Source organism: Phalacrocorax aristotelis, chromosome 3, assembly GCF_949628215.1.
Source record: "Phalacrocorax aristotelis chromosome 3, bGulAri2.1, whole genome shotgun sequence".
NCBI classification, from domain to species: domain Eukaryota; kingdom Metazoa; phylum Chordata; class Aves; order Suliformes; family Phalacrocoracidae; genus Phalacrocorax; species Phalacrocorax aristotelis.
The window spans coordinates 6,721,644-6,749,581 of NC_134278.1; the positions used below are offsets into that span (position 1 = coordinate 6,721,644).

The window sequence follows — 27,938 nt, forward strand, 5'->3', positions numbered from 1 at the left end:
CATCCACACAAACCGAGGACTTTCAGAAAGTGTTTTTGTATCTCCAACCCAGCCCTTCTCCAGTAAATAAATAGCACATGATAAAACAGTGCTATTCACCCTCTACTCAGCAAGTTCACTTACAACATTTTCTTTTATTCTCTCAGGAAGTGCTTGTCAGTTGGCTAGATCTTGCAAGAAAACCTCAAGTATGTGGCCACTAAAATACGTGAATGATCTTACCTCACTAAGTTAAACTTTCAGTAAGTTGAGTTCCCCTGCCCTAATGGTAGGGTGCTTCCCATCCCATCAGGAAAAAAAAAATTATAAATGCTCCACATTTAGCTTCAGAGTTTTCCTTCCCAGTCTTAGGGGGAAAAAAAAACAAACCTGGTTGAGATTGGGAGAGCAAGTACCACACAAGGTCTCTGACTAGGAAGACATAGCAAAACACTGTAAAGGCAGAATACTTACACTGAAAACCTTCAGACTTATTAAATACAATTTCCCATCCTTTATCGGCCACTGCTAAGATTGGCTGAATTTTATTGTTGTGTTTGTAATGTAATCTATCTGGAATCTGCTCCTTTTTATACACAGTCATGTTGGGATGAGCATTGGCCAAAGCTTCGTATACTTCATCCAGTTTGCCTTCAAACAAACAAAAGAAACAAAAGACAACTTAAACATCCCAATATGATTACTGAACTCATCAGTAGTTTAGATACAACTGAAAGAAGAGGGCAAAAATGCATGTCCCCAAAAGCTAAGAAGTTACTGTGAGAAATCCAGAGCGTCATTTGCAGTAAGATGTGAATGGGCTGCATTAAAAGGAGTGTGGCCAGCAGGTCAGAGAGGTTATCCTCTCCCTCTACTCTGCACTAGTGAGACCACATTTGGAGTACTGTGTCCAGTTTTGGGCCCCTCAGTTCAAGGAGGACAGGGAACTGCTGGAGCAAGTCCCGCAGCAAGCTACCAAGATGAGCATCCAAGGGACTAGAGCATCTCCCTCATGAGGAAAGGCTGAGAGACTTGGGTTTGTTCAGCCTAGAGAAGACTGAGGGGGGATTTATCAATACCTATAAATATCTAAAAGGTATTTGTCAGGATGATGAGACTGGACTCTCTTCAGTGGTGCCCAACAACAGGACAAGGGGCAACGGGCACAAGCTGGAACACAGGAAGTTCCACCTGAACATGAGACCAAACCCCTTCCCTGTGCGGGTGCCAGAGCAGGGGCACAGGCTGCCCAGGGAGGCTGTGGGGTCCCTTCCCTGAAGACATTCACATCCCGCCTGGACGCGGCCCTGTGCCCCCTGCTCTGGGTGTGCCTGCTCAAGCAGGGGGGTTGGACGGGATGTTCTCCAGAGGTGCCTTCCAACCCCTGCCATTCTGTGATTCTGTGAAGATCACACCTGGCATCAGACTTCACGGCCTATTCCTAAGCAGGAAGTGCCTCACTAATTTTAGGAAACTCACTCATTTCACAGTTATCAGAACGTAAGCTTCTCGTAAGAATCAGTTAGAAAGCATTCAGTGAAGTCTCATGGAAAAGAAACCAGCTCCTCCTAGCTCCATGCAAAGCCTGAAAGCAAGAAGATAGCTCCTAAACCTGTTTATGCAGTAATGTGCGCATTAAGGCCTTATTCTGTCTTTCCCCCAGCTGGCTGTGATGACAAGTGATGCTTTTTATTTATTTTAAAGCAGTTTATTTGTTAGTTGCTTTCCTTTAACAGGCCAAAGAGAGCAGCCACTTTGTTTCTTGGCATCTCTGAAAACTTGCTTCTCTCCTACCAGATGCTCCAATAAACAGCTACATATTTGACCTCATTTGATTCCCAGTTTTGATCGTCTGCCATTTTGATGACAAGTTTAGCAACAAACCAGCTACTCTTTCTAAATTGGCTATGTACCACGTAATGTCATAGTATTAGCAATTAATGCCCTAGGGATAAACAAAACTAGCTTGCGTTAATCTTGCGTTATCTTGCAACCGAAGCCCTCAGGTCACAGTCCAGATGCCACCAACACGGTAGGAGCTGCACAAAGACTGCAGAGCCTAAGCAGGGGACAAGCATGTGAAGGGACAGGTTGGACTGGCAGAGGCAGGTGGCACTTTTGCTCTAGAACTGTCAGCCACTCTGTGTATTCAGCAGCAGCTACCAGCACTACCTACTCCTTTGTGGCCTTACCGTCTACTTCTTTCCTTTCCCTGGTCGTCTACTGCATAGTCAGCATAAAACCTCAAGAGCTGTACTAATGCTACCAAATAAATAGGTGCTTTCCACCCCCAATTTTTTATTTGCTTATTTCCAGATTCTGAGCTTTTCTTTCCAGTAAAAGTCACTGAACAGCCAGAAAGCAGTCGGACAAGGTGGAACACCAGCGCACAGAAAGGAGGAACTAGGACACACAGACAGGAACACAAAAGCACAGATTCCTACTGAGGGTTATACAGACTATATAACAGACTTCTGTTATATACCAAATAACCCAGCTCCATGACTTATTTAAGTACTTTGTGCTACACACACGCACGAATCAGTAGGACAGCTGAGTTCACAGCTGGTTTCTGCAGGCCAGTTTCAGCGCTACAAGGTCTAAAGCACGGTTGGAAGATGTTAACAGTTTCTTTGTGGCCAGTGCTGCTGGTTTTAGCAAATAAGTGAGATATAAGCACATCCTGTCATTTTGCCTTATCGTTTCTCGCTAGTTCTGCCTTCACAGCTAGCTGTACATCCTGCAGTGGGAGTTCCTGCAAGCGAGCTCTTCTCTGACTGTCCGTCCCAAGGAACAATCACCTTGATGACCACAAGGACAAGCGCTTAGTTTGATCCGAAACACCGCCTGAAGTAAACAAAGGGTAAAATCTGGTCTACCATTTACAGCACGTGTAGAGTTTTGAATATACCTCAGGAAAAAAAAGTTTGGGTGGTGGTGCCCAATGTCTTTAAAGAAACTGTCTTCATTTTCCCCCTCAGTTCCTAGATCCAGCATAGAGATTCTGGAGGAAAACTGGAAATGGATTAATGTATAATGTTTCTTATCTCAAATTGGCATCAAAAAAAGAATCACTAAACTTAAGAAACACAACAAAGGTCAAGATGAGACAGCAAAGGATGAGATATGATAGTTACAGCAACAAGAAAAGGGACTCCAGTCTAGCATCTCTAGGACTATATTAGTAATAAAATTAATTTTGTTATGCTACTGTTCTGTATGGAAAACAGGGAGAAGCCCCAAGTACAACAAACTATGATTTCACACTAAATTAATTATTTGAATTAATATATTATAATTAATATATTTATATTAAATGCAAGGAAAAGGCCAGCATCACCAACTGTGCTGCAGGTACCATCTTTGTGAACATCTGATTAGTTCCACACACACTAACACACTAGCATGGCTAAATCCATCTCTTGGGGAAGAAAAATGCAACCAGTTATACTAGCAGAAACCACTGCATTTTTAAGCATTCAGAATTTTTCTCAGTGTCTCACTAAGTTTTACCATCCCCTTGGTTTAAGCAAGACAAATGGAAAAACTGTTGAAGAATCACTCTTATGTACTTAAGTATATATTATTTCATAGCTAAACTGAGAACAAAGCTCATTGTTTTATAAGAAAACTTACAGCTGGTACCACAGAAGGAAGGAACTTTAGCTGTGCTCAAAACTAATCCTTGTTTATTGGTAGCACAATAAATACCCAAACTTCTGGGCAAACCCAAATCCAAGCTATTTCTGAAATCCACTGAAATGACTTTTTTACAATTCTGTTTTCTAATTGCTGCAGATATATTCTTTCTTTTCAGCATTTAGCAGGCAGGAAAATCAGGCTATGCATCTTCACATTCTCATTTACTGCATCAGGGGTGTTTCAGCACTGAAGTTTTACTTTTACAACTCCTTTATTTAGTAATGAGAACATCCTGGTCAACCCCGTTTGTCTCCATTGGGATAGAGCTTCCAAACTCAGCTCTTATGTCACCACTGAGAGAAACAGTGCCCAGCTACAAGCACCTGAGTGTGCGCAGGCAGCAAATCTCAGTTTGGACTTACTGACATTTTAGTCTGGAATATTCTTCAAACTAAGAATTACAAGAGACATTTGTTTACACATTTAAAAGGTACTCAAGTCTGCAAAATATCCTCCCTGCTGGGGCATTAAATACAGTGTGCTATCCATCAGTGATGCAAATGTTACAGAAACCTTAAAAACCACCTTTTCAGCAGGCCACCTTAAAACTCAAGTTCCAAATCAGCACTCCTGCCCACACAAAAACTTTCCAGGTTAATTCATTTGCACCAAATAATTATAGCTTTTGATCATCAAAATAAAGAGCAGCACCTCTACATCAGTGACACTAAACACACACCTGACACTTAAGCAACCCTTCAATGACTGCAACCAGACTTCAGATTTCAATTCCAACAGTATTCTCATCCATCATTATCACAATACAAACGGTATGAACATAACTGGCTGGCTGTCCTGTGTGATGGGGGGGAAAAAACCTAACGTGAACTACAATAGCTGGCTGCTAATCAAACAGCCAGCACAGGCTTTCTTTTTGTCAAAGGTTTCCATCTGGTTTCAGTTTACCGTTTAAGTTAGAAATCTAATCCTTCCGCTACAGCTTTAGCACCTTGGCAAAAGGCAAGACATGTAACATTCGGTCGTTACCTATCTAGAACACCAGTCATCCTTGATAATGCCGTTAGATTATCTTACTTCTTGTAAGGACTAAAAGATGTTTGGCAATATTAGTCAACAACAGACCAATTTGCTCACTTTTCATTTCAGAAAGTTAATCCAGGCCTTTGACAGAACTAGCAAAAAGAACTAAGAAGTGAACCTGCAAGTACGCCTTGTTAAAGGCTGGTGTCCTACTGGCATCAGCGCTGCTACCACCACTTCAGTTAAGGAACAAAATCTATAAAGTTTCAATACCTAAGTATTTTCTTCAGAGAATTTTAATACTACAGCTCCTACCTTCTTTTGGCAAAATAGCTACTGCAGGAGAATGGTCAATGACTTTATAGAGCTCTCTGTTCACATACTGATCAAGCTCAATGAGCCTTTCCGAGGAGGACTGCGACATTCCGTGATCACTTGTGATTATGACATTTATCACATCCCACAGCTTCGCTTTCTTCAGTTCAGACAAAAGATATCCCAGCTTTTTGTCAATATCACTAATTATCGGTCCCATAAGTGGGTTTTCGGGACCCAGAATATGGCCCATCTCATCAGGCTGTTCCCAATATAGGAGACCAAAGTTTATGGGTTCTTCTGATGAAAACCAGTCAATAAGCCTAGCAACTCTGTCTTCAAAGGAAACAGATTCATTGTAGGGCATATAATATGTAGGAAGGACTCCATGTATTTTCACATCTGTTCCAGGCCACATAGCTGCTCCGGTTTTATGTCCTTCCCCCTGGTTTGTTACCCATATTGGGCTGGCTTCTTCCCAGAACTTGGAGTTATGGATATCCATTTTGTTCAGAGAGAAAGTTTCATTCAGAATAGGATCATACATCTCGTTAGCAACTACACCGTGGCTTTCTGCATAGAGACCAGTCACCATTGTATAATGATTAGGATAAGTTTTCGTTATAAACACGTTAGTGACCTGTTTGACATGAACACCATTCTCCATGACATAGTGAAAATTGGGAGTTGAGACTTTATAGATGTAATCCCATCGAAATCCATCAAAAGATACTAGCAACACTCTGGGCTGGGCTGGCTGGAGAGACAATGCCCGTGGAAGAAATAGTAAGAAAATTGCCAGGACTTTCCAGTAACAGTTCATGGCTATTCTGGAAGGTATTCGTCCCCTCTTCTGAGGACACATGGTATCTGTTGAGCAGAGACAGAAGATTTGTTTGCGTTAACCCGTTTGTCAAAATCATAAGTTAGCTTTAAGAATGAGTATCTAAAATACTCCTTATGTATTTATACAGCGTGCCTTACTAACACTGAGCACTCCAAGCACAGGAACGAGCCCTTTTACTTATCAGTTATATTGATATCCCAATTTCAGAGATGGGAAACGAGACACTGCAATTTGTTGCATGAAACACAGTTTGCCAAGAAACTTCTTTATCCAGCACCACTGCCCAACCGCTTCCTTTCTTCTTCCTGCTTCCAATACACAGGAACTCCTGCCCTTGCAGTGTGCCAAGTTTTCAAGTATTTTCTGTACTCAAAGTTGTAAGAAACTATCCTACGAGAAAGCTTCTGCTTGCTAAGAGTTAAACAGAGGCAGTTCTCACCTTGAGAATAACAACGTCCGTCTCCACCCGAACATTATAACCCTCATTAAAATCTCTGGATCATTACTTCTCTTCCACGCAAGTGTGGCACAGACACACTAGCATCACGTGGCAGAGCAATGGATGGGAGCGGGAAGTACACACTGAACGGGAGGACTCTGCGCCTGCACAGCTCCCATCAGGGAGGGGGACCAGCGAGAAGCCTACAAAGTTTTTTAGAGTTTTGAGGGTAGTTTTTTTCCTCATTTAATTAAAACAAAAGATTTTTTCCTTAAACCTAGAAGCTGTGACGCAGCTTCTCAGCCCCGACACTTGGTATGGGATTACTGCATGTGCCAAGTAAAATTTCTAGTGAAGAAACTAGCAAATAAACTTTGAATTTCAGATACAGCAGTGTATCCATTAAAACGTTTTGCTGCTTAAAAAAGGGTGTCAGATCAAGTGTTAGACAAGGAGCAGGAACATCAGTTTCCCAACATTTTATCACAGCTTCCCCACATAACGGAGCTCTTACTGCTCAACTAATTCTGATGCCTACTACCAAAGGTCACTTGCAGTGTACAGACAGCTTTACAAACAAGAACGTATAAAAGTCACACAAGTCAGCATGCAGTTTAAGTTAGAACTTAAGTTCTAATTTAAGGTTAGCTAGAGCTCACCACTTAGGTCTCCAAGTGGATTGGAAAGAGGTGGTTGAAAGGTTCAGTGGTACTGTTGTGAGCCACCAGAAATATTCCATCTTTCAAGCGAGCACCATCTGTCCTTTCCAGTCACATGCCACTGCTAACCGAGTGCCAGCAGCCAAGACACAGAAATATTATGCAAATCCCATCCACGAACTGCACGAGGTGGTGACCACTACGCACTGTACCCTAAAGCATTTGTTCCCTAGATAAACATTCAGCACTAATTGTGATCATACAACTCAAGGATATCGACTATCCCTAGCTATGAATAGCATTCCTTATTTAATAGCATGACATAAGATGACACATAATTTCATGTTGTATTGGGTTGTACTCCCCTGCCCCAGTTTCCCTCTGCCCTTCCCAAACACTTTCTTGTTCAAAACTCAGTTATTTAACTCGAAGTAAGATCCCTGTAAGAACCCTCGCACAGAATTTCCCTATCTGTAACTGACCTAAATTTTTATGCTAATATTACCCACTTCTTGCTCAACAGCACCATTTAACCACAAGACCAGATACTGTTCAAGTCGAACCTGCACAAGGACTGTACTGATACTCCACGCAGTTCCCGCCAGGTTCCCATTTTTCAGCCATTCCTGGGAACAAGTCTCTACTGAAATTCAGCTGGGAAACAGTGATTGCATGACCAATAAATCCATATTAATATCCAGAGGACATAAATATCCTAGTTAATATTAAAAAGTTACAGCATTACAAGCATCTGAATACCGCTGCAATGATGGAATAGGGTTTGTCATCTTGGCAGAACACAAGATACCTTCCACGGGAAATTTTCCCACTCCAATTGCCCAGCTAAATCTCTCATATATATATATATTTACACTGGAAAACAGCACAGGCACTGTTGACTTGCAGGTAGTCAAATGTTACACCAAACTTGCATGTCTCCCAAAATCAAAACCGAGGCCTAGAGTCCTGCTCAGAATGAACTGACACTTCACAGAGGCATAATTCCTCTTTCAGCAAACACCGCAGAACCACTTGCTTTCACCCAGTGTGGGATTTCTTTCAGCTTAATTTCAAGGAAGAAAGGGAGAACACGCTGTTGTGCCCATGCACACCCCCTCTGCCAAATTAAGCCCATGGCTGAGTTGTACATTCCCTTTCTGGGGACTGACAAGTATGAATTCAAGTCCTCTCGGGTGAAACCAGGTTTTTACTTCTGAATTTTACACAGTTAATGATGTCAACACCACCCGTAATTGCACATCTTTAATAAATAGTGGGGTTTCTCCATGGCCTTCTTATACTGGTCTTCACTGGATACATCCTGAGCACATCCAGTGACCCCGGGCTCTCCAGAAACCCGGCACCCCCAAGCACGGCTCTGGGGTCCAGCAGGGGCTCTGGTGGGACGGAGGCACCCGGCTGCCCCGGGGCAGGCAGCTGCCACACAGACCGACAGACAAACAAATGCCTAGGGACCCGCTCGGCAGCCAGAGAGGCGCGGCACACAGACGAATGGCCAGGGCAGGCCGGCGTTGCCCCGCGCCGCAGCCTCCAACCGCGGGCGGCCACCTCTGCGAGAGCTTCACCGCACCCCGAGAGGCCAGCCACGCGAAACGCTACCGCGCTCCCACGGGCGACAGCCCACCTCGACACCCACGGCAGCCCGCACCGGGGCCCGCTCGGGCCTAACGAACCGCCCCACCCACCCCCGCAGCCCTCGGGCTGCCGCAGATCCCGCCGCCACCCCGGGAGGGCCAAGAGCGAGGCCCCGGGGAGGGGTCCTTCAGCCCGGCCCGGCGGGAGGGGGAGTTGTGTGCGTGTCCCTCAGCCCGGCCCCGGGAGCCGCGGCCCAGCCGTTACCTGCCGACGGCCCCGGAGCGCAGGCGGAGCGCCACCCCCGCAGCTCCCTCCCGCCCCGCCGCGAGCGGCAGCGGCGCAGTCAGTCAGCGCTGGATAACGGTCACAGCGCCGCGAGGGACGGGCGGGAGGAGCCGCCTCAGGCCGCCGGTGCCGGGCGCGGCGTACAGAGGCTGCGAGCGGCCGTTCGCGCTTCTCCGGTGCCCCCGAGCCGGGCCCGTGAGAGGTGGCAGCGCCGGGCGGGGCGTTTCTCCCGCTTCGAGGGGCGCAGAGGTTGAGCGGGGCCGGCCCGGCGGCTGCGCGGTCTGAGGGCGAGCTGTGAGGGTGTTGCTGCGTGTCACGGGGTTGCTTTAAGCAGGCAAGAAATAGGGCCCAGGCTGGGCTTAGCTGTGCTTCGGCCTGAGTGGCAAGGCAAGGAGCAAAGTTCACTTTCCAGATATGGAATCATATAATAGAATCATAAAATCGTTAAAGTTGGGAAGACCTCTAAGATCATCAAGTCCAACCATCAGGCCAACACCCCCAGGCCTCCTAAACCGTGCCCCAAAGTGCGACATCTACATGTTTTTCTCAACACCCCCAGGGATGGTGACTCCACCACCTCTCTGGGCAGCCTGTTCCAGTGCCTGACCGCTCTGTCAGTAAAGAAATGTTTCCTAATATCCAATCTAAACCTCACCTGGCACAATTTGAGGCTGTTTCCTCTCATCCTATCACTAGTAACTTGGGAGACCAACACCCACCTCGCTACAGCCTCCTTTCAGGCAGCTGCAGAGAGCGAGAAGGGCTCCCCTCAGCCTCCTCCAGGCTAAACCCCCCCAGCCCCCTCAGCCGCCCCCCAGCACACTTGTGCTCCAGACCCTGCCCCAGCCCCGCTGCCCTTCTCTGGACACGCTCCAGCCCCTCAAGGGCCTTCTTGTCCCGAGGGGCCCAAACCTGAGCCCAGCATTCGAGGTGGGGCCTCCCCAGGGCCGAGCACAGGGGCCCCATCCCTGCCTGGCTCCTGCTGGCCACCCCAGTGCTGACACAAGCCCGGGGGCTGGTGGCCTCCTTGGCCACCCGGGCACTGCTGGCTCATGCCCAGCCGGCTGTCAGCCAGCACCCCCAGGGCCTTCTCCCCCGGGCACTTCCCAGCCCCTCTGCCCCAGGCCTGGGGCGTTGCCTGGGGTTGGTGTGACCCAAGGGCAGGACCCGGCACTGGGCCTTGTTACACCTCATACTGTTGGCCTCAGCCCATAGATCCAGCCTGTCCAGGTCCCTCTGCAGATCCTTCCTACCCTCAAGCAGATCGACACTCCCATCCAGCTCGGTGTCATCTGCAAACTTCTTGAGGGTGGACTCAATCCCATCGTCCAGATCAATGATAAAGATATTAAATAGAACTGGCCCCAAAACTGAGCCCTGGGGAACCCCGCTCATGACCAGCCACTAGCTGGATTCAGCTCCATTCACCACAACTCTCTGGGCTCAGCCATCCAGCCAGATTTTTACCCAGTGAAGAGTGCTGCTTCAGTATAAAAAAAAAAAAAAAAATGCATTTTGAGTCAGGTGTTTCTCAATCTCCCTTTTTTTCCTCCCTTTGTGTTCTGAGGCTTTTAATTTTCTATGTTTGCTGGGGCAGGTAATGACATTTCCCCATATTGTGATATTCAACACCCATAGCTGTGCCCTGGAATGAGGAGGAAGATCAGTTTACCCCTCCCCATCTCACTATAAACTGAACCTCTGAGGGGGACAGAAGTTGAGCTGGGTTTCCCACCTTGACTAGTTGAGGATCTGTGCTACACAGAGGTCCAAAGCCCACGCCTTGTGTATGTACATAAACCTGACCCCCCTTTGGGGCCGTGTAGATAACCTTTATACTTTCACAGGTGCATAGGAACATGCTATTTATTAATCACTTTATAGCTGGCACTGCCTAACTTACGTGTCCTTCTGGTGCAAACAAGCATTACAATGTAAAGAAAACATAACTTGTGGGTTTGGGATCTTTTGGGGTTTTTTTTCCCCCCTAATCCATACAGGATGAATCTGCTTTCATGTTGATGGCAGCCTACAGGAGGCTTCACATCTCTGACATAGTACATTGTCACATATAACCCGTGTACAGGCTGTAATCCAGGTAGGATTCTGTCTCCCTCCCCTCCTTTTTGTCTGAAGTTACACCTTGGCTTCACAAGCTTGAGATCCCTGAGCTGGCCAGGCTTGTGCAGTGAGGGACTCGCCCAAGCCAGGGGCAGCAGCAAAGTCTGGTCGTCATATTGAAATTTTTGAAGCAAGAGTGATGCCTTCCTCCCCCTCATCCCGGCTCTAATTATTATAGTGGGGGACAAGGATTTTTAAATTGTTTTCTTAATGTCTTTTTTTTCCCCCCCTTTAATTACTGTTGTTCTGTTAGAGATATGAGACTGAGACTAGTACAAAACTGGAAATACACATTGCTGTTGATTGGCAGAAGTTGCGTGGATGTGGCTTTTGTACACAGGAAACTGAACTAGACCATACCTGTAGCATCAAGTTCCTCATCTTGTTCCTGCCAGCGACCCACACCAGAAGCTTTGGAGAAAGGGGTAAAAAGCTACTATAAAATTGCACCTCTGTGTATTGAAATCTCTAGTTGGGTGTCCTTCAACAGCAACGTGCTGCCTCCCGCTAACTGTTACTCTCATCAGCTAGGAAAAATAATACTCGACATTTACTGTTGGCTCGACTTTCATTTTGGCCTCCCGTCACTCAGATCGAGAGGTCTGGGGAACTACGGTAGCGCTTCTGCAGTGGCTGGAATTAGTCACTAGAGGGTACAGCTGTATATGGATTTAAGGCGCTGTTCTGAATAGCTGGAAATGATAGTAACTGTCTTGGATGTAAGAAATGGCTCAGCTGCTTAAAACTGTTACAAAATGAAAACAAAGCATGGACAAGGAGTTCGCTAATTCCACCAAAATGTTTAATACCATAATAGATTTTCACTGAAGTACAGAGCTAATGTGAATATTTGTACAAAATATGTGGTTAAAAATAGTATTGATTTATAATATATACAGATATGTCACATCTGTGTCAGAAATGCAGACACTTGAATGAAAACATGAGTAATGGTTTTAAACCTACAACAACATACATGAAATATTTCTGCAGCTACTCACAGTAGGACAACTTGCCAAATCGACACTTAAGGATCTGTCAGTCGTTACGGATGGTGTTTCTTTCAGACATTTCTGAACAAGAACTCTGCTCTAAAATGGATTAAAAACATTTGCCTTCATTGACCAAATAGTGAAGAGAGCACATCTGTGTGACACGAATGTAGACACAACTTTCTCGTACTAGATAATCAATTACAATAATTTGTTAAAACAAGGCTGATGTTCTGGTATATAATAAGAGAGAAGTTTAATCCTTCTTGCTGGGTGCTCTTACTCAGGTGAGCAAGGAAGCCCCCGACTCAGGGACAGCAAATGGGCCCTTCTTAACACAGCTCTCATTTACATGCATTTAAATCCTGAAGTCTGTCTTAAGGTCCTGAATATCTGCGTTTTTCATTAACTTTGAGGCTGCTCACAATTCACAGCTTTCCCAGCCTTACTCCAGCAAAAATGTCACCAATAGCCCTGGATTCTAGGCTTTGTAGCTGCTGCATCAGTACACAATCCTACATTAAAAGAATCCATGGATGACTCTTACTGCAGCCCTAGAAGCTCTGTGTAGTGATGGAACAGATTGACAAAAGGGGAGGGACGAATTAAGGTGCTTTTTTCATGCTTTTTGAGCATCTCCGCAATGGAGGCATTCGGGGCTCTTCCCTTCCACAGGGCATGCTGCTGCTGTTCTACCTCTAACCTCCAAGTCAAAGCAAACATACTCCACACTTCAACTAGGCATGTGGGAAAGAGCTTTGACAACACTTCCTCCCTTGTAATTTTCCCCCTGAATGCTGCAAAAGTATCTCCTTTTAAGAGGAGCCTAGAATATCTGAAAGCCACTGTACTCCCCGCAGAAGATGTGCTAAAAGAGGGTTGGGTTTGGTTTTTTTCTGGTATAGTTATTCAAGAGCATTGCATGAGGATGAGTATAAGCAAAGGTCTGTCTGGGACTTGAATCCATACCTGGTTTTGCTTTTTGGTAAAACAGAACTAAATATGATTTCTTGGGGCAGAGGGGAATCAAAGAAATGCAGAAGTCTTAAATTCATACTCACATGTGACAGAAAGTCAGAAGTGGCTAAATGTTTAGTGGTCAAATGCTTAGCACTAAAGAAGGAACAAGAATAAATTTAGTAAAGATTCTTTAGCGGAGGCGATCTGAATGCACTCTATTCGGGATATCCGTAATGACCTACTTAAATCCCCTCTTGTTCCAGCTCCCCAGACCTGTGACAGGCATTGCCTTCACTTCAAGCAGGCTGGCCCGGTAAGCCTGTCTGTAACACCACCAGGCCAACTACAGGTTTCATCACGGGGCAGTAAAATACCAAAGGACCAACCCCTGTGAGTTGCTGAATCCATTTTAAGAAGCTGGACAGATCATCAGGGAGCGAGGTGGTAACTAAAGACCCAGCTGCAGAGCTGGAGTCTGCTCTGCACTCTCCAAAATGTCCTTCTTAAATCACCACCACAAACTGAGGCTGCACAAGGAACAGCAATAGCCAGACTGTCAGTAACGAAGTACGGAGAGCTTCGGCTGCAGGGAACGAAGGTAGGAGCCATGCAAGCCTCAGGCTCTTCCTGCAGCAGTGAGAAACGCTCTTAACTTGTATCGTGCAGGGTTAGCTTGCACATTATCACCTGCACCCACAAATACCCAGTATAAATAAATAAATACTGCCTATCTGTGCGTGCCAGAAGCGCGTACCAAGGTTACACGCGTACAGTCGTGTCCTCTGTCAGAGTCCAGTGTGGGATCCGCAGGGCCCAGAGCTCCCCGCCATCCACCACGGACGCCTTGCAGCTTCCAGGTGCTGCAGCAAGTGCCAAGGAAGACGGAAGAGCCACAGTCGGCGTGTAGGTAATGCGACATCTCAGTCCAGTCGGGTCAGATGAAGAACCTTACTGCGGGTGGGGAAAGCTCCATTGTGGCTCAACACTGGAGAATAAATCAGGCCTCCTCTAGTGCATTTTACTGCTAAAGTACTCCGTAAGAAGATAACAGTTACTACTTTTTCTAATAAAAACACAGATGTTAAGGCCTGTTTTTTGAAAAGGAATCGGTGAGCTCGGAGCTTACATTTCCAATGAGACTTCTTAAGTGGATCTAATTTTCAGAATCATAAATGATCATCTGTGGGGAAACCACGTCTTTTATGCCAGGCACCCAGAAAAAAAATATTTCCAAATGCAGATCTGATATAAGAATTTCACAAGACAGTTAATGGGCAAACTCCTCTCCTGGTTCCTAATCCTTTTCAAGATCCAAACCGATGCAAGAGATTACAAAAAATTACGTTTCAATTTTGTAACAACTAATGTTACTAGAACTTTTTCCCCAGCCCGGATGGCAGCTGGATGCCATGTTCCCTATTCAAGCCCTCATGCCCGCTCTATTTACCCTCTGTTATAAAAGTGCAGTAAGAGCCACGTCCGCTGTCGGGGAGGTGCTTTTGCTCACCAGGGATTGCGCTGCCACCTTTTTTTCACGTACACCTAGCCAAATCCACGGCAAACCAGTGCGAATTCACATGACTCCGAAATTGCAGCAGTTTAAAATGGAAGATGGCATATCCTGCTAATACGAGGGCTGTTTTTCCTCCCTAATTTCTACTGGAACAGAGTCTGGCCTATGTCACACATTTAAGCGTTTTCAGTTCTACCGGTTAAGAGAGGAGTGGTATATACCACATGAGTCTGCTTAGGAATATATTTTAACTCTTTAAATGTTGCTTTTCAAAATGCCAATGCAAGCAGAACACAAAAATATTGTTTGCCATATTTATTTTTTAAACTAAGCTCTGAATTATACAAGTGTAAAAGTGATTAATTAGCCAATAGCTTTTTAATACTCCTATAAAATATGACTAAATAGAATATTTCAAAAGTATGTACAATATAATGGAAATGCGAATGCGAACTGTCACAGTGCTCAGACGTACCACTGTAACCAAGTCTTGCGAGATGGTTCAGTCCATTACTCCACACAAAGAACAGTCCTTTTTGCAGAAAGCTTTTTTACTGTCTCTGAATGGGAAGGAGGGGGGAAAAAGACCAAAATAAACACAACCCACCCCTCCCACGCAACTTAGGATCAAATAAATGTCAAACAATTTATCCACGGGGCACATTTTTATAGTATGAAGCACTTCACAATAACTATGTCTGCATGCAGTCTCATGTCTAAGGAAGGGATGCTCTTGCCATGTTTCCTTGCTGAAAACAAAGTGTACTTGAGCGTGTATGTGTGTGTCAGGAAGGGGGGAGGTTGTACTACCTTGTCTTAATTACAAATATCAAGGCCACAGAAATTCTTTGTTCCAAAAAACCACAGATTCCAAAATACTCTTTCTCCATGCGCTGTGTTTTCATGCTTTTAACCGTGCTTAGGAAGTCATTAAAATTTCAATTTTGTATCTGAGGAGGTCAGAAAGGACAAGCAGGTAGTGGGCACCAGAAACAGCAACTGCACTCCCCCAGTTTCCTTCCTTAACTTCCAACCCGCAGCAGGAGCAAGGTCCACCCAACAGAGGGGCCTAGGGCATCGCTGCCAGCCGCTCCCCCGGGCTCCTGCTTTGGAAGGGAAATGAAAGGGATGTCGCCTACTCACTGTGCACCAGAAGCTGGAATGTAACACAGAGAGTTCAAATTCTTATTTGTAGTATTGCGACATGAGAAAATCTACTTCACCCTGTGGAAAGTGCCAGACGGAGGGAGAGAGCTCACAAAAGAAAATTCCTGCTGAAGTAAGCAGGGGCTCCGTCCGCGAATTACTGAATTAAACAGGACAGCTACTCGTCCAGATGGTCAGCATTTTTTGAAAGAAGCCTTTCTTCTGTGCCAGGCGAGGACCAGCCTTTAGCAAAATACCATGTTCTCCCAAGAGTCACAAATACTCTTACTTTTATGATAAGGATGTTATTCCGTAACACCTGAAACGTTTTTCTCTGATGACCATTATTTTATCAGATCAAGGTGATACATAAGCTTTGACCTGAGTTAAAATGGGCTTCTTAGAGTTTTCAGGTTTGTGACTGTGTTTCTATTTCTGTGCTTTAACCACTGAGCTGTGCTCCACTCCCTCCTGGGTAGTACTACATAGTTTTACAAAGACAAAGAGTAGTCATTGAATGGGGCCTGTTCTTAAATCTGTCTGAAAATCCACTTGGAGGAAAGAATATTTAAGATCCAATGCTTTAATCTGCAGTATAGTTTTACATCGCCTGAGGCCCAAGTCCACAGTTCAGAACCAAGTCTCTCCAAAGTCTGAGTACATGGAGACAAGGACTAGATTCAGCCTCCAACACTTTTGCATGTAAAAAAAAATCCAGAGTATCAGCTTTGGAGATGGGTCTGATTGCTTACACCACTTGAGGGTGTGGCCAGTAATTTCTTCCTTACAGCATATATCAACAAAAAACCTGATGCGTTTAATCTTACTCTCCCTGTTTACACAGGTCTAAAACCCTCAGACCCTGGTGTTCTGTATGTTCTCAAGAAGGACAATGTTACTTCTGAAATATAATGGTGGCCTGTGACCGTGTTTTCAACAGGAAGATCAGGTTACAGTCCTAGGGCAGTGAGTGACAATTTATTTATTTAAACCCATTCCAAATCCATCACTGAAAAAATAATTGAAGTGAAACCTCTAAGGAGTTGTTTTAAGACAACTTTACACAGGTATCATGAGGATACTAAAGCCCCATTTTTTTGTTCAGTCTCTGCTCTATTTAATGTGCTCTATTAGCATAACACACACGAGACAATGTCCATAATGCAGTAACAAGTATCACATTATAGATAGATGCTAAGTAAAGCACTACATCTCACCAGGAGCATTAGGGGGCTGCAGTGGTCAGAGAATGAGCTACACGAGAATGGTAATTCCTCATTCTTAGAACGTCCTCACCGTGGATATTGAGGACGGCACCTCCTGTCTTCACCGACAAAGCCACATGCTGTTCTTCCTGAGGTACTGCAGAGCCGATAACCCAGCCAGGGGGACTTGACTGCGGAAGCTCGGAGTCTCACCGCTAATTAAGGGTGGAACGGAACCCTCCCTCAGAAACCAGATCATTAGGTTTTATGACAAAAATCTTGATTACAGAACCTAAGCTGACTTTTCAGATCCCAGAATGAGCTTCTGAGAGGTATTTACTTATTTAGCTTGTAAAGGGTTTTAAACCGTGGCATCTCGCTGTGCCATTTTATAGTCCCTTTTGGGAGTACAGCTGCAGCTAATTAGCTTAAAAATCCCACCGTATCTTACACATATGCTCAGTTTTCTGCAGTATTAATTTCAGTGGAACTACTCATGTGCATAAATTAAGCGCATGCTTAAATATATGCAAAATCTGAGCTCAAATATCTAGAAAATATGTTCTCAAAATGACAAGTACGCGTTAAAAAAAATCATCATTGGAAGGTCTGCCAGACAGGGAATCCAGTGTCTGTCTGCTGTCAGCCATGATGACAACACAGAACAAGTTTTGTAACCCAGTATACATTGCAAGTGAAAGAAGCATGCAGGACAGAGTGAAAAAGGGGGATTCAGTTGCATGCAGTCTAATTTCAAGTGTGTAATTATGGTCCTGTTTTCTTTGGCCTAAAAAAAGAGAAAAAAAAGTAACAAAACACCAGCTAACCTCTCCTCACCTCCACAAACCCAAACTGCATACAGCTCAAAAAGGGCTTTAAAACACAGGAAGTGGGGAGGGAAAAGGTCTGAATATTAGGGATGTACGAATAATTACTAACAGTTTCAGGGCTATTCAACACACCACTAGGAAAGCATTCAGCCTGTATCATTACTAGAAGTTACAGCTATGACAGAGAGCAATGAATCCACCTTAAATGTGCAGTCAGTCAGCTTCTCTTTCTTCCTCAAACTCGGAGGGAAGGACCGCTCACACCTTTATGGAAGATAAAATGACAACCCCTATTGATATTCTGGCTCCTTCCTCCTCAGAGAGAAGGACAGGAAGACACCAGACCCTCCAGCAAGCTGCTGCCTCTCCCTTCAGCCTGATGGGCTGTCTCACATCCCCGCCACCAGTAAGGACCAGCATATTCTACAGCTGTTGGCGGAAGAGGGTGTTTTTCCGCTGTTTCTAAAAATGTTGCAAAGATAGTATCCCTTACAGAAAATTCCAGGATGGTGAAAAGGCCACCAAGCTGCTAAGAGATTAAAAACAACACACACGCCCCCCCTTAATTGGGGTGGGGGGTGGAACCCAACAGGGAAAAGATTAAGGTCTGCTGGGGAACTGAGGAGGGGCAGAGGAGCAGCTGCTTGATGAAGGGCGCTAGCAAGTATTCTGGGAGTTTGAGTATCAGCCTGATATCAGCCCAACTGCCCACCCTGAACGATCTCTCTGTTAGCGGTGTTTCAGCATGCAAATTATAGCTGTGAAAAAATCCTCAGACTGAAACCCTCCCTTGTTTCTTCAGTTTTGTTTTGTCCTTTCCAGAAAAAAATCTATCAGTTGGTGTGCGATATGGTTACATATACAAAGAACTTTTTCCTAGCCCTTTTATTACATAGGCTTGATTACTGTGAAGGGATTTCAATGAGTTTAAAGTCCTGGTACTCAAAAGGCAATGGCTGCCTTTCAACAAAACAAAGCGAACAGAAGACAAGAGCTGTGCTGGAGGAGAGAAGCGCTGCTTCTGCCGGAGAGGCTCAGTTAGATACAGGAGGTGGCAGACCAGGGCGCCGAGTTTGAATGATTTTTGGCTTTGGAGAATTCTTTGGGTCCTCGTCTTCTTCCATGTCACTGTCGCAGACATGCACTACCACACTGGGAGTGGACTCTGTTCCTGCGTGCAGCTCGTATTTCTCTCCTGGAAGCAGAGAAATAGAGTTAGATCGAAAGACGACAGACTGAGTAGCAGTGCGGACCCTGGCACTCTCGGACTGCAGAATTCTCCTGCACCTGGACAGGGCAGACGGAGTGTGTGCTGCTCCTAAACATAGGTGAGGGCAAGCATGGATAGACTGTATCAGCTGGCAGCACAGATTCTGGGGATCCTGCCCTGGGCAGCAGAGATCATCAGTCTGTAAGGCTTAATACAGTACCCTGGTGTCTGTAATGGTGTTTTGCACCGATATTAGCAGCCAATAGCACTGAGAAAAAAAAATATATGAAGCGGAGAGAAAACACAGAAGTTCCTGGTTAAGAAGAGGGACTGAAATCCAACCTGTCAAACATTTGGTCTGAAGTCATGTCACGCCTGTTGGGTTCAGGCTACTCTTTTTTGTTATTGTTGTTTTCTTTCAGTCTAGCATGGCTCAGTCCCATTTAAAGTCCACTAGGTTATGCAACTTGTTGCCTTCAGACAGGCATCAACACTTGGATGAATCGCTCCAGAAATAAAAAAATACATAGATCTGCTCTAGATGGATTTTGGGATTCAAGGCTCTTTAGCTGGGGCTGTAACAAATTCTATCTCTACAGATGAGATTACAGAGTACAGTCCACAAACGATCACTAGCAAACTAAATGCTTAAACAGTACATTAGATTTCCTAACTATGTACATTCCTTATTTAAGTCTCCTCCCAGTACTCCTGCGAGGAAGTTGCATATGGCTTAGGTGGTTGCCTGCGAGAGTCCACAGGCAAACAAAGGAAGATCAGAATCAGACCTAGGACTTCCAGTCCTGCATCCAGCTTGCTGGCACTTCGTGTGTTTTGGATTACACACAGGATATGAGTAGGTATTGGTTATTAAATTGCAAGGAATTAGTTTAAGACTGTAAAGAAAAAAAGTCCCAACGGTGACATTTCTGACAGGATGACTTGGTCCTTCAGAAGTGACAAACACCCATTAGCAGCACTAAAAACTAGAAGCCATTCCAGATAACACACTACCCCCCCTTTGGAGTATTTGTGATCACTCTCATCTCCAAGACCCACAAGCTGCAGCTAAATTCAAACAGGCTCACAGTGACCACATGCATACCCGATAGCTTGGATTTTTTTTCATAAGATTGCTCCAAAACCACTGCATATTGCCTGCAAAATATTCTGAGATGACAAAGGTGAGGTCCCAATATACCTGCTGACCTGTGGTTGTGGGGTAGCAGCTCCTAAATGCCATCACAGGCAGAACCCGGCAGCGCCAGGTGTTGTATGACGACAGTGAAATGGCAGTCCCTACCTCAAAGCACTTGTGGTTTGCTCCTGTTCTAATCTGGGTTTTTGTTTATTCACAACTTTATGGCAGAGTAATTCACATGAGGAAGGGGTTGCAGGTTTGGCCCTGCATTAGCACACGCAGTTCTGGGACTGTCATCACATGCTGCCTGTGCTGACAAATTCTTGGTCCAGATAAGACTGGGTGGCCTAGGGCTAGAGGACATGCTGCATTTTTGCTTAAAAAATAGGAGGCAACTAGTGAATAATAGCTGTAAGTCAGGCATCTTGCTGTGAGAAATATTTTACTGCTGTGATACCATTAATGTTGACATTTAACTGCTCTATTTTTGGCAACCTTTCCTCTGAATCCAAACTGAGCAAAGCATTACAGGTCTCGCTGATAGGCTAAAATACAAAAAGAGAAATAGCTTGGTTGTGCTGCACTGAGAAATTATATGGTTTTTCTTTGCCTATTTTCCCTGCGGGCTTCAGCTAATTTCTCAGCGATGGGCTGACGTCAATGCTGCCAACCAGCACTGAAAGCTACATTGGTCACTGTCAGCTACAAGCGGCTCTGCAGTGATGTGCACACACAACGCCGGGCCCTTTCCTTGTACACCAGCACCGTGAAGTAGATCAGATTCACTGCCCTCTTAAAAGGTAATAATCCCAGTTCAAATGCCACATTCTTTTACCGTTCAAATCCTTCCCAGAAGGACTCTTTCCGCTGAAAAAGAACAGTGGAAGTAAGTACAGATGCAAGGAAAAATATTCAGATGTCACCGGCACAAGTAACTGCAACAGCAATTAACGTCACTTTGCAAATCAAAATGTGATGCACTCGTAAATTAGGTTTTTAAGGAATACAGTTATTTCTGAGCATAAATGAGCTGCAGACTCAGTTCTGTACTCATGATTATTCATGCCTGCAGAACTGCGCCTCGAACTGCAGAAAGCCTTTCTATGGCTGAGGTAGGAACAGAACAAGAGTAACTATGGGCCCTTTATACAGCTGTATCTTGTTCCTAAATGTAACTGTCGTTTGTGGAAAAAATATTAAGGTAATAAGTACAAAATAAAAATCCAATCGATATGGCTGGATTACCCCTCCCCTTCCGATTTTTTTCTGTTTTTTTCTTTTCCTCTTAAACAACACCTCCAGCATAATGGCCTCTAGCTGTGTCAGGGGAGGTTTAGATTGGGTATTAGGAAAAATGTCTTCACTGACAGAGTGGTCAGGCACTGGAACAGGCTGCCCAGAGAGGTGGGGGGTTCAAAAACTGCAGGTGGCACTTCAGGGCATGGTTTAGGAGGCCTGGGGGTGCTGGGCTGATGGTTGGACTTGAGAATCCTAGAGGTCTTTTCCAACCTTAATGATTCTAAAAAAAAAAAATTAAGCTAAATCCACTGCAGTTAAGCTCGTGGAGTAATGGTTGGATCACTGCACTCAAGTTATGTTTACAAGACATAGGTTGTCCCAAGCTAAGAGAAGCAAGTCGAGTTAGCATAGTTCAGACTCACTCAAGCATTTGTCACCTCACTCAGCTGTCTCTGATGCTGCCTCCTTTGCGTTCTCAGGCCCTACATTGCCCCACCACTCCTGCTTCTCCCACCTGCCTGGAGAACTCTTACAGGTTAAGCCAAAGGACTCTTGAGGAGAGGCGCCTTCCTCCTCCAGCAGTCTTTGGGCTACCCCTATCCCTTAGAAATAAGTTGTTGAAATATTCACGTAAGCTGAGATAACAATAGAAACTCACATAAATTTACTCAGAAAAACACCACAAAATCTATCAAATATGCTCCAACATCTAAACTCTGCCTTCAGGATATAACGCAGGGAAAAATTAAGCTGTGGCACCTCCACCATGCAGATTTGTCAGAAAACGTTCCTAACAAACCCCTGGAAATAGCAGCGATGTTCCTCCATTCATTTGCTTCACATAATTTGAATTTTCACCATTCAACAGCAGGCCTAGCTGTTTTTATGTCACTTGGCACTACCTTTTGTGACCACATTAACCACAAGCAAAGCCACAGCCTCAGGGGAGGCAAGAAAGATGACTGCAAGAACAGCAAAAAAACAACTTAATAATGTTTCAGAATTAAAAATAACGGCGTGTGATTTTCTATCCCTTTGTAAATCAGTACTATGACCTTTCATTGATGGTGCATCTCTTGTCTAATGAGGCGTTTTGTCCAGCAAAAAGTATGTTCATACACTTAATTAATAATGAAGAAATGGTAATTATACTGTGCAGCTACCTCATCCCTGATCATGATCAAAGGTTAATGGGTTCAGAGCTGTCCATTCCATGTTAAACGTGTCATTAGCACCTTTTACTTAATAGTCCCTTCGCTTCACCCAAGTGCTTTACAAGTAATATAGTGCAAGTAACGGGTGGTCCTTTGCACAGGTGCCTGTTCACCTTGGGAGAGACACAGCAACCCATCCCATACAACACCAGTACGGATCTGCCATGTGCCAGATGGAGGAGTCGCTCTCTGGAAGCCCATCGCTGATGTTGCAGAAGGGCACTGTCCTCTCCTGGCCAGCAGAACAAGGCAGAGGGAAAGCTTTCCACACCCAGTAGCTTGGTGTACCCTGCCCCTGGCAAGGGGAGGGAAGGGCAGAAGCAGCCACAGAACAGAGGGGAGGAGGACAGAGATGGAAAATTTTATCTATCACCCATCTGGCTGCCCCTCCAGCCCCTTTTAATCCTCTCTGGAAGCCATATGAAGTATTTAGTATTTCCTTTGAATCAGTGAGAACAAACATGAGTTTGAAAACACCTGGGCATAAAAGACTTGCAGTAGGAGACATGGTTTGACGTGCCTGTGTGCGGCATTTACTGGCCAGGGTCCTGCTCTTCCCCCTTTTCCCCTTCCCTGTGCAAGGGTGAGCCAAACCCAGGGCAGAGCAGGGGCTGGAGCTACGTCTCCTCCTCAAGAAGCCCAGCTAGAGCATGGCAGGAACAGCTACATCGTAATTGCTCAGAGACAAAAGTGAAACCATGACCCCACCCCGCCTCTGACCACTAGTCATTCGCAGGCCCAGCAGCCAAGTGGCACAGACTGCTGCAGGGTCTCCTCTGTGTCCCAAGAGGTACCACTGTGGACCTAAGAGCCATCATGTGTAACACTTCAGAATGGTGCTTTCTTAATGTGAAAAATGTATTTTACATGACCCGGAGTGTAGCCTGAGGGCATTTAGAAGGTACAAAGCCTGCTGGAACGCTGATGGACAGGTAAACGCAGAGAGAACTGAAACTGGTGCAAATTTGTCTATATGGGCTACTGGAGACAGTGCCCTGCCTGGACTGGTTTTCAAACAGTGCCTGAAATTGTGGAGGCGAGTACTAACTGATAGAGGGCAAAATGGCACTGGGAGCACATGGAGCAGTTAAGTGCTCAGGACCCTGACCTATATTGTGTGTTATTATACAGTACAGATCTCATTAGTTGAGCCATGATCCATGAGTCAAAGCCATGGGAGAAAGGCAATTTGGGCAACCACTGCGTGGGCAGCAGGCAGGGGTTGAGACTGGCCAGGGAAGGCCAGAGCGGCACCTGGGGTCCTGGGAAAAGGCACTCTGAAGAGTGCCAATTTAGAAAGTGAGGGAGTACAGGGCAGTCTGTAGAGAAGAAATTAGGGTAACAGGTTTGAGGGGAAGGTGAGAAGAAATATGCAGGTTGGGGGATAGATAGGGAGGGGGCAGGATTGCCTTCCAGAAAGTAAGTGCCAGGACAATGGTGATGGTTTGTAAACTGCTGCACTAAACAGAAGAGCAAATACAGCTGCCTTTTCTTTGAAAGGAGCAGCTCTGCTGTATATACATAGCCTATACCTGGAGATCCACCCCCACCCCCCATCCCAACATATGTAATGTAATATAATATTTCTCCTTTCTTCGCTATGAGGGCAGTGAGACACTGGAACAGGAGGCCCAGAGAAGCTGTGGATGCCCCATCCCTGGAAGAGTTCAGTATCTAGTGGAAGGTGCCCCTGCCCATGGCTGGGAGGTTGGAATTAGATGATCTTTAAGGTCCCTTCCAACCCAAACCATTTTGTGATTCTAAAATTGTTTCCTGTATTCCTCAGTGGGATGAAGCTAAGACCTTCGAAAATGTTACGTAAGAGACACGAGGGCCTAGACTAGCTTGGTACACGGCCGGCATTCCTGCAGGAAAGAGGGCCAAGTCAGGCTGGGCAGAGATACAATCTGGGCCTGATAGGCAAACAGCCACATTACCACCCTCGTTCAGTGCAAGGCCTTTGTATCTTCATCAGTATTTTAAATTACTGGTAGTTCTCTTGACAGTGGAAGTGTTTTTCAAAGAAATTAACACACTACTTTATTTGCAATATATTGAAAACATTGTAGGCTGGTGGTCAGAACCAGGCAGCCACAGTTGCTGGCTCTGACTGGTATATGGCATTCTGTTCATGCCTTGTTTAAAGCTCCATTTCTGTGTCTGCAGAAAGTGAGAATACACATCAATCAACCAGAAACTTAAACATGCCATGGTCTTCCCTAAGAAGTAAATGCACCTTTAGCGACCTCAATTTAATGTCAAGGATCAAAAGGCAGCTTCCTTTTGTGCACAGCAACAAGAAATCTTTTCCATTAGACCTCTGAGATGCCAGACAGGCATTGCTGCAGCCACAAGGCAGAAAAAAAAACCCCAAACCTGTCCCAAAACTGAGCTTGGAGAAAGACAACACACAGCAAATCTGTTACCTATAGCTTTTCCAGCCTATTCATTTTACTCTGCAGCAAATCCCTCAGTCTTTGAGCCTAAGGACAGTTTTAGTCTCTTAATTTTGTGGCTATGGTGGTTACGGCAGCTTACTGTGACAGGAGATGACCTGTATTCATGGAATGGGAAAGTAGTGTGGGTCTGCGTCCAAGTGGCGTATCTTACATTCCCAGCAAAGTAGGTCAGCAAAACTCATCTCGTACTGAGGACGTACAAAAAAAACCTGCTCACTATTTACAAATTCAAATGAGTTTTCCTGGTCCTCAGTTATTTATCTTACCAAATCAGTATATTAAATATAGCAAAGATTCCTCATGAGTTAAAAGACACAGGAGTCAGGCTCTAACATTCAGAGTTTTGTAAACAACTCTGCCAGTGAGTTAAGCAATCGTTACATTTTTTAATTGTGTTTTTTTGAATGAAAAAATCCAACGTAGCTGAGGCTAACAGTGTTATTTGATGTACAGCGGTATGGCTTACTAATGTGCTACTGAGAAATGAGTGTTGGTGGGATTTGTTTTTCAATGAAATTCTAAACATAGTAAATGCACAACTGAGAACTGCAACGCTATTTTAAAGCTGCCACTGCAGTTAACTAAAATTGATCTCTCTAACAAGTGCTAAAAATAGAAAGATGAGAGCACACAGTGACTTTTCATATTGCTCCCTGCAGGCTCCTTAAATACGGGTGAATATGACCTTCACGCAAAGCTGTCCCAGAGTGTGGGACAATGAGTGATATTTCACATTCCACTGCTCTAGAACAGGAATTGATTTATTACCCAGCTAGCTAGGGAATTTGTTTACATGTTTCCATTTATAACACTGCTGCATCGAAGAAAAAAAAATAGTTTTTTGTTTTTCTTTTATTCAGCATTTTAGCTGAATCAATTCTGGAAATAAAAGCATCAATTCTGGAAATAATAATATGCAATATAATATGAAGCATTAAAACTGACAGCCCTTTTCTATGGGCTTTCCAGCTGAAAGGGAATAAAACACGGGAACCCCCGATGTTCTCCTGATACGTATTTTGCCCCTGTTAGAGACCCCATGTGAAGAAGAGATGAGGTGATCCTGCAAACCTCGAGAATCACGAAACATCTCTTCCTGCACCCCACGCACTTCAGCTCTGGGTTGCTCTGGTGCACTTACACAAAAGCCCCAGTGATAAGACGGCTGCAGTTGGAAGCTAGTCTCAGAACATCTTCAGCACAGCTGGGGAGAAAAACATTCTCTCATCCCACAAGAATTTCAAAAATAAACTCTGATAAATTTTCATGAGCTCACCACCAGCTCCCCCAATTGTTATTAGACTGGACCTGAAGTGTTTTATTTCAATATGAAAATAATTTAACAAGCTATTTTTTCTTATGGTTTACAAATGTAAATTAGGCTTAAGTTCTAAACGATACTGCTTAGACCTGACACTGGAACCTTTTAAAATTTTCAAAATGGAAAAGAGGATGCTTTAACAACTTTGAAAGAAAACTATTTGTAAAGATGACTTGATTAAATCAAATGTAATCCTCTCCTATGAGAAGTTTTAATTTTATCAGGTAAGTATTTTCTAAGGGAAAACATTATTTTGATAATCCCAGCTAGCTTCAGTTCCTGGCATTAGCTGAAGATGGGAAGACAGAAGAAAGTCTATCTGCATTATCCATTGACATCTACCCTATTTTGATAGAGCCTGCACTTATCCCATTCCTTCTGCATACAGTTTTTGACAGAAAATGGGTAGCCTCAACAGGGCAATCCTGACAGGACTGGGGAATGGTAGTTCTCTCTTGACAAAGTTGTTTAACGTGAGAGATTCCCCACTCAGGTGGAGATGCAGTGAGATGCCTAAACGTCTGAGGCGGCATTCTGCATCTTGGAAAATGGTACTGAGCAGATATGATTTTAAAAAAAAACTCCTAGAGTTCATGGACAAACATTTGTCCAGTCCCCATGTAAACCATCAGTTGTCTCATCCAAGAACAAACCCAAGCACAACAAATTGTGTAAATAAGCTTTGATCTGCTATTCAGTCAAATAGCACTCACAAGCTGCAGACACGGTATAATTCTGTACGTACATAAGGAGAAACTCATTCTTAAGCAAAGAACCTGTTGACACACATCAACGTAAATCCAAAGCTTTAACCCAACTCACAGGCTTTACCCCCACTTCCTCTACAGTTATTCTCTATATTGCTGTATTTCATCTGCTTTTTCTGACACATTTTCACACAAAGCCCACGAGCTTACCTGGTCCTAGCTTAGAAACTGCATAGAGGAGGTCATAGTTGATGACAGGTGTTGCATCATCTATTGGTTGCCACCCTACAGGTGGGGAGGCTGGAGGCGAGATGAGAAACTGTTTTGCAGGCTGTGGTGGTGCCAAATGAAGCTTGTCTCCATCTGTCTCAGAGGTCTGAATCTTTAAAGCATAACAAATACATTGTTTAGTATAGGATGAGTAAATGGAATGATTACTCAAATCATACATTTCTAATACCAAATGCCACCCAGGCAGGGTTTCAGCGTCAGTCTCAGCAGAGAAGGCCTGGAGATGAATTTCGTCTCACCCTTACAGGTGGTTCCTCTACAGTAAATATACTGGGAGGGGCCATTATATCAGCAAGCTACTATGTTTGTGCTTATTGTATATGTTCTCTGAGGATAAATGCAAATCTTTGGTATCCACAGCTGCTAGCTTGGAGATTTTTGAGGCTGAAAAGATACTGTTGGATCTACTGGCCTAAACTCCTAAATAAAAACAGACATTAGACAAGAAACCAGAAAGTCCTACTCCAAGGCCTTATCAGTAACTGATAATTTCTGCTTCTTCTGGTATATTAAAGAAGTCTCAACATAAATGAATTATACTACAGCCATACCAGCACAAGTTCACAACCAGCTCGGGCCCAGAAGCAATAAACTGCATTTGCATGACAGCAAGGCCAAGATACACAACGGGTTTTGCAAAGAGCCAGTTTGGGTCTCCATGATCCCCAGAACTTCTAGTTCTGGAAGCGCTTATTCAGTCTGGCTCAGGTCCATATAAACATACACTACTCCAGACACTGTGCTGCTTCCTTCCACATATTCATTCCCCGGGCACAACTAATAAGC

General features: G+C 44.6%; 2 protein-coding genes across 5 annotated transcripts in view; both read right to left on the reverse strand.

Annotated features, from left to right (window-relative positions):
• Nucleotides 1-17,857, reverse strand: part of ENPP5 (ectonucleotide pyrophosphatase/phosphodiesterase family member 5) — a 25,480-nt gene extending 7,623 nt beyond the window's left edge. The window contains exons 1-3 of one of the 3 annotated variants that reach the window (XM_075086628.1): nt 17,771-17,857; nt 4,978-5,847; nt 454-630 (exon numbers count right to left, since the gene is read on the reverse strand). In XM_075086628.1, the coding sequence (XP_074942729.1) occupies nt 454-630; nt 4,978-5,842 (1,042 nt within the window). In that variant the 5' untranslated portion in view covers nt 5,843-5,847; nt 17,771-17,857. Of the gene's footprint in view, nt 1-453; nt 631-4,977; nt 5,848-6,922; nt 7,444-8,782; nt 9,185-17,770 lie in introns of those variants that run through there. The other 2 variants (XM_075086627.1, XM_075086629.1) reach the window with 2 other exon arrangements.
• RCAN2 (regulator of calcineurin 2) overlaps nt 11,705-27,938 on the reverse strand; it is a 99,902-nt gene continuing 83,668 nt past the window's right edge. For both annotated transcript variants that reach the window (XM_075086639.1, XM_075086640.1), the window contains 2 exons: nt 27,072-27,243; nt 11,705-18,765 (listed from right to left, as the gene is read on the reverse strand). In XM_075086639.1, the coding sequence (XP_074942740.1) occupies nt 18,605-18,765; nt 27,072-27,243 (333 nt within the window). In that variant the 3' untranslated portion in view covers nt 11,705-18,604. The remainder of the gene's footprint in view (nt 18,766-27,071; nt 27,244-27,938) is intronic.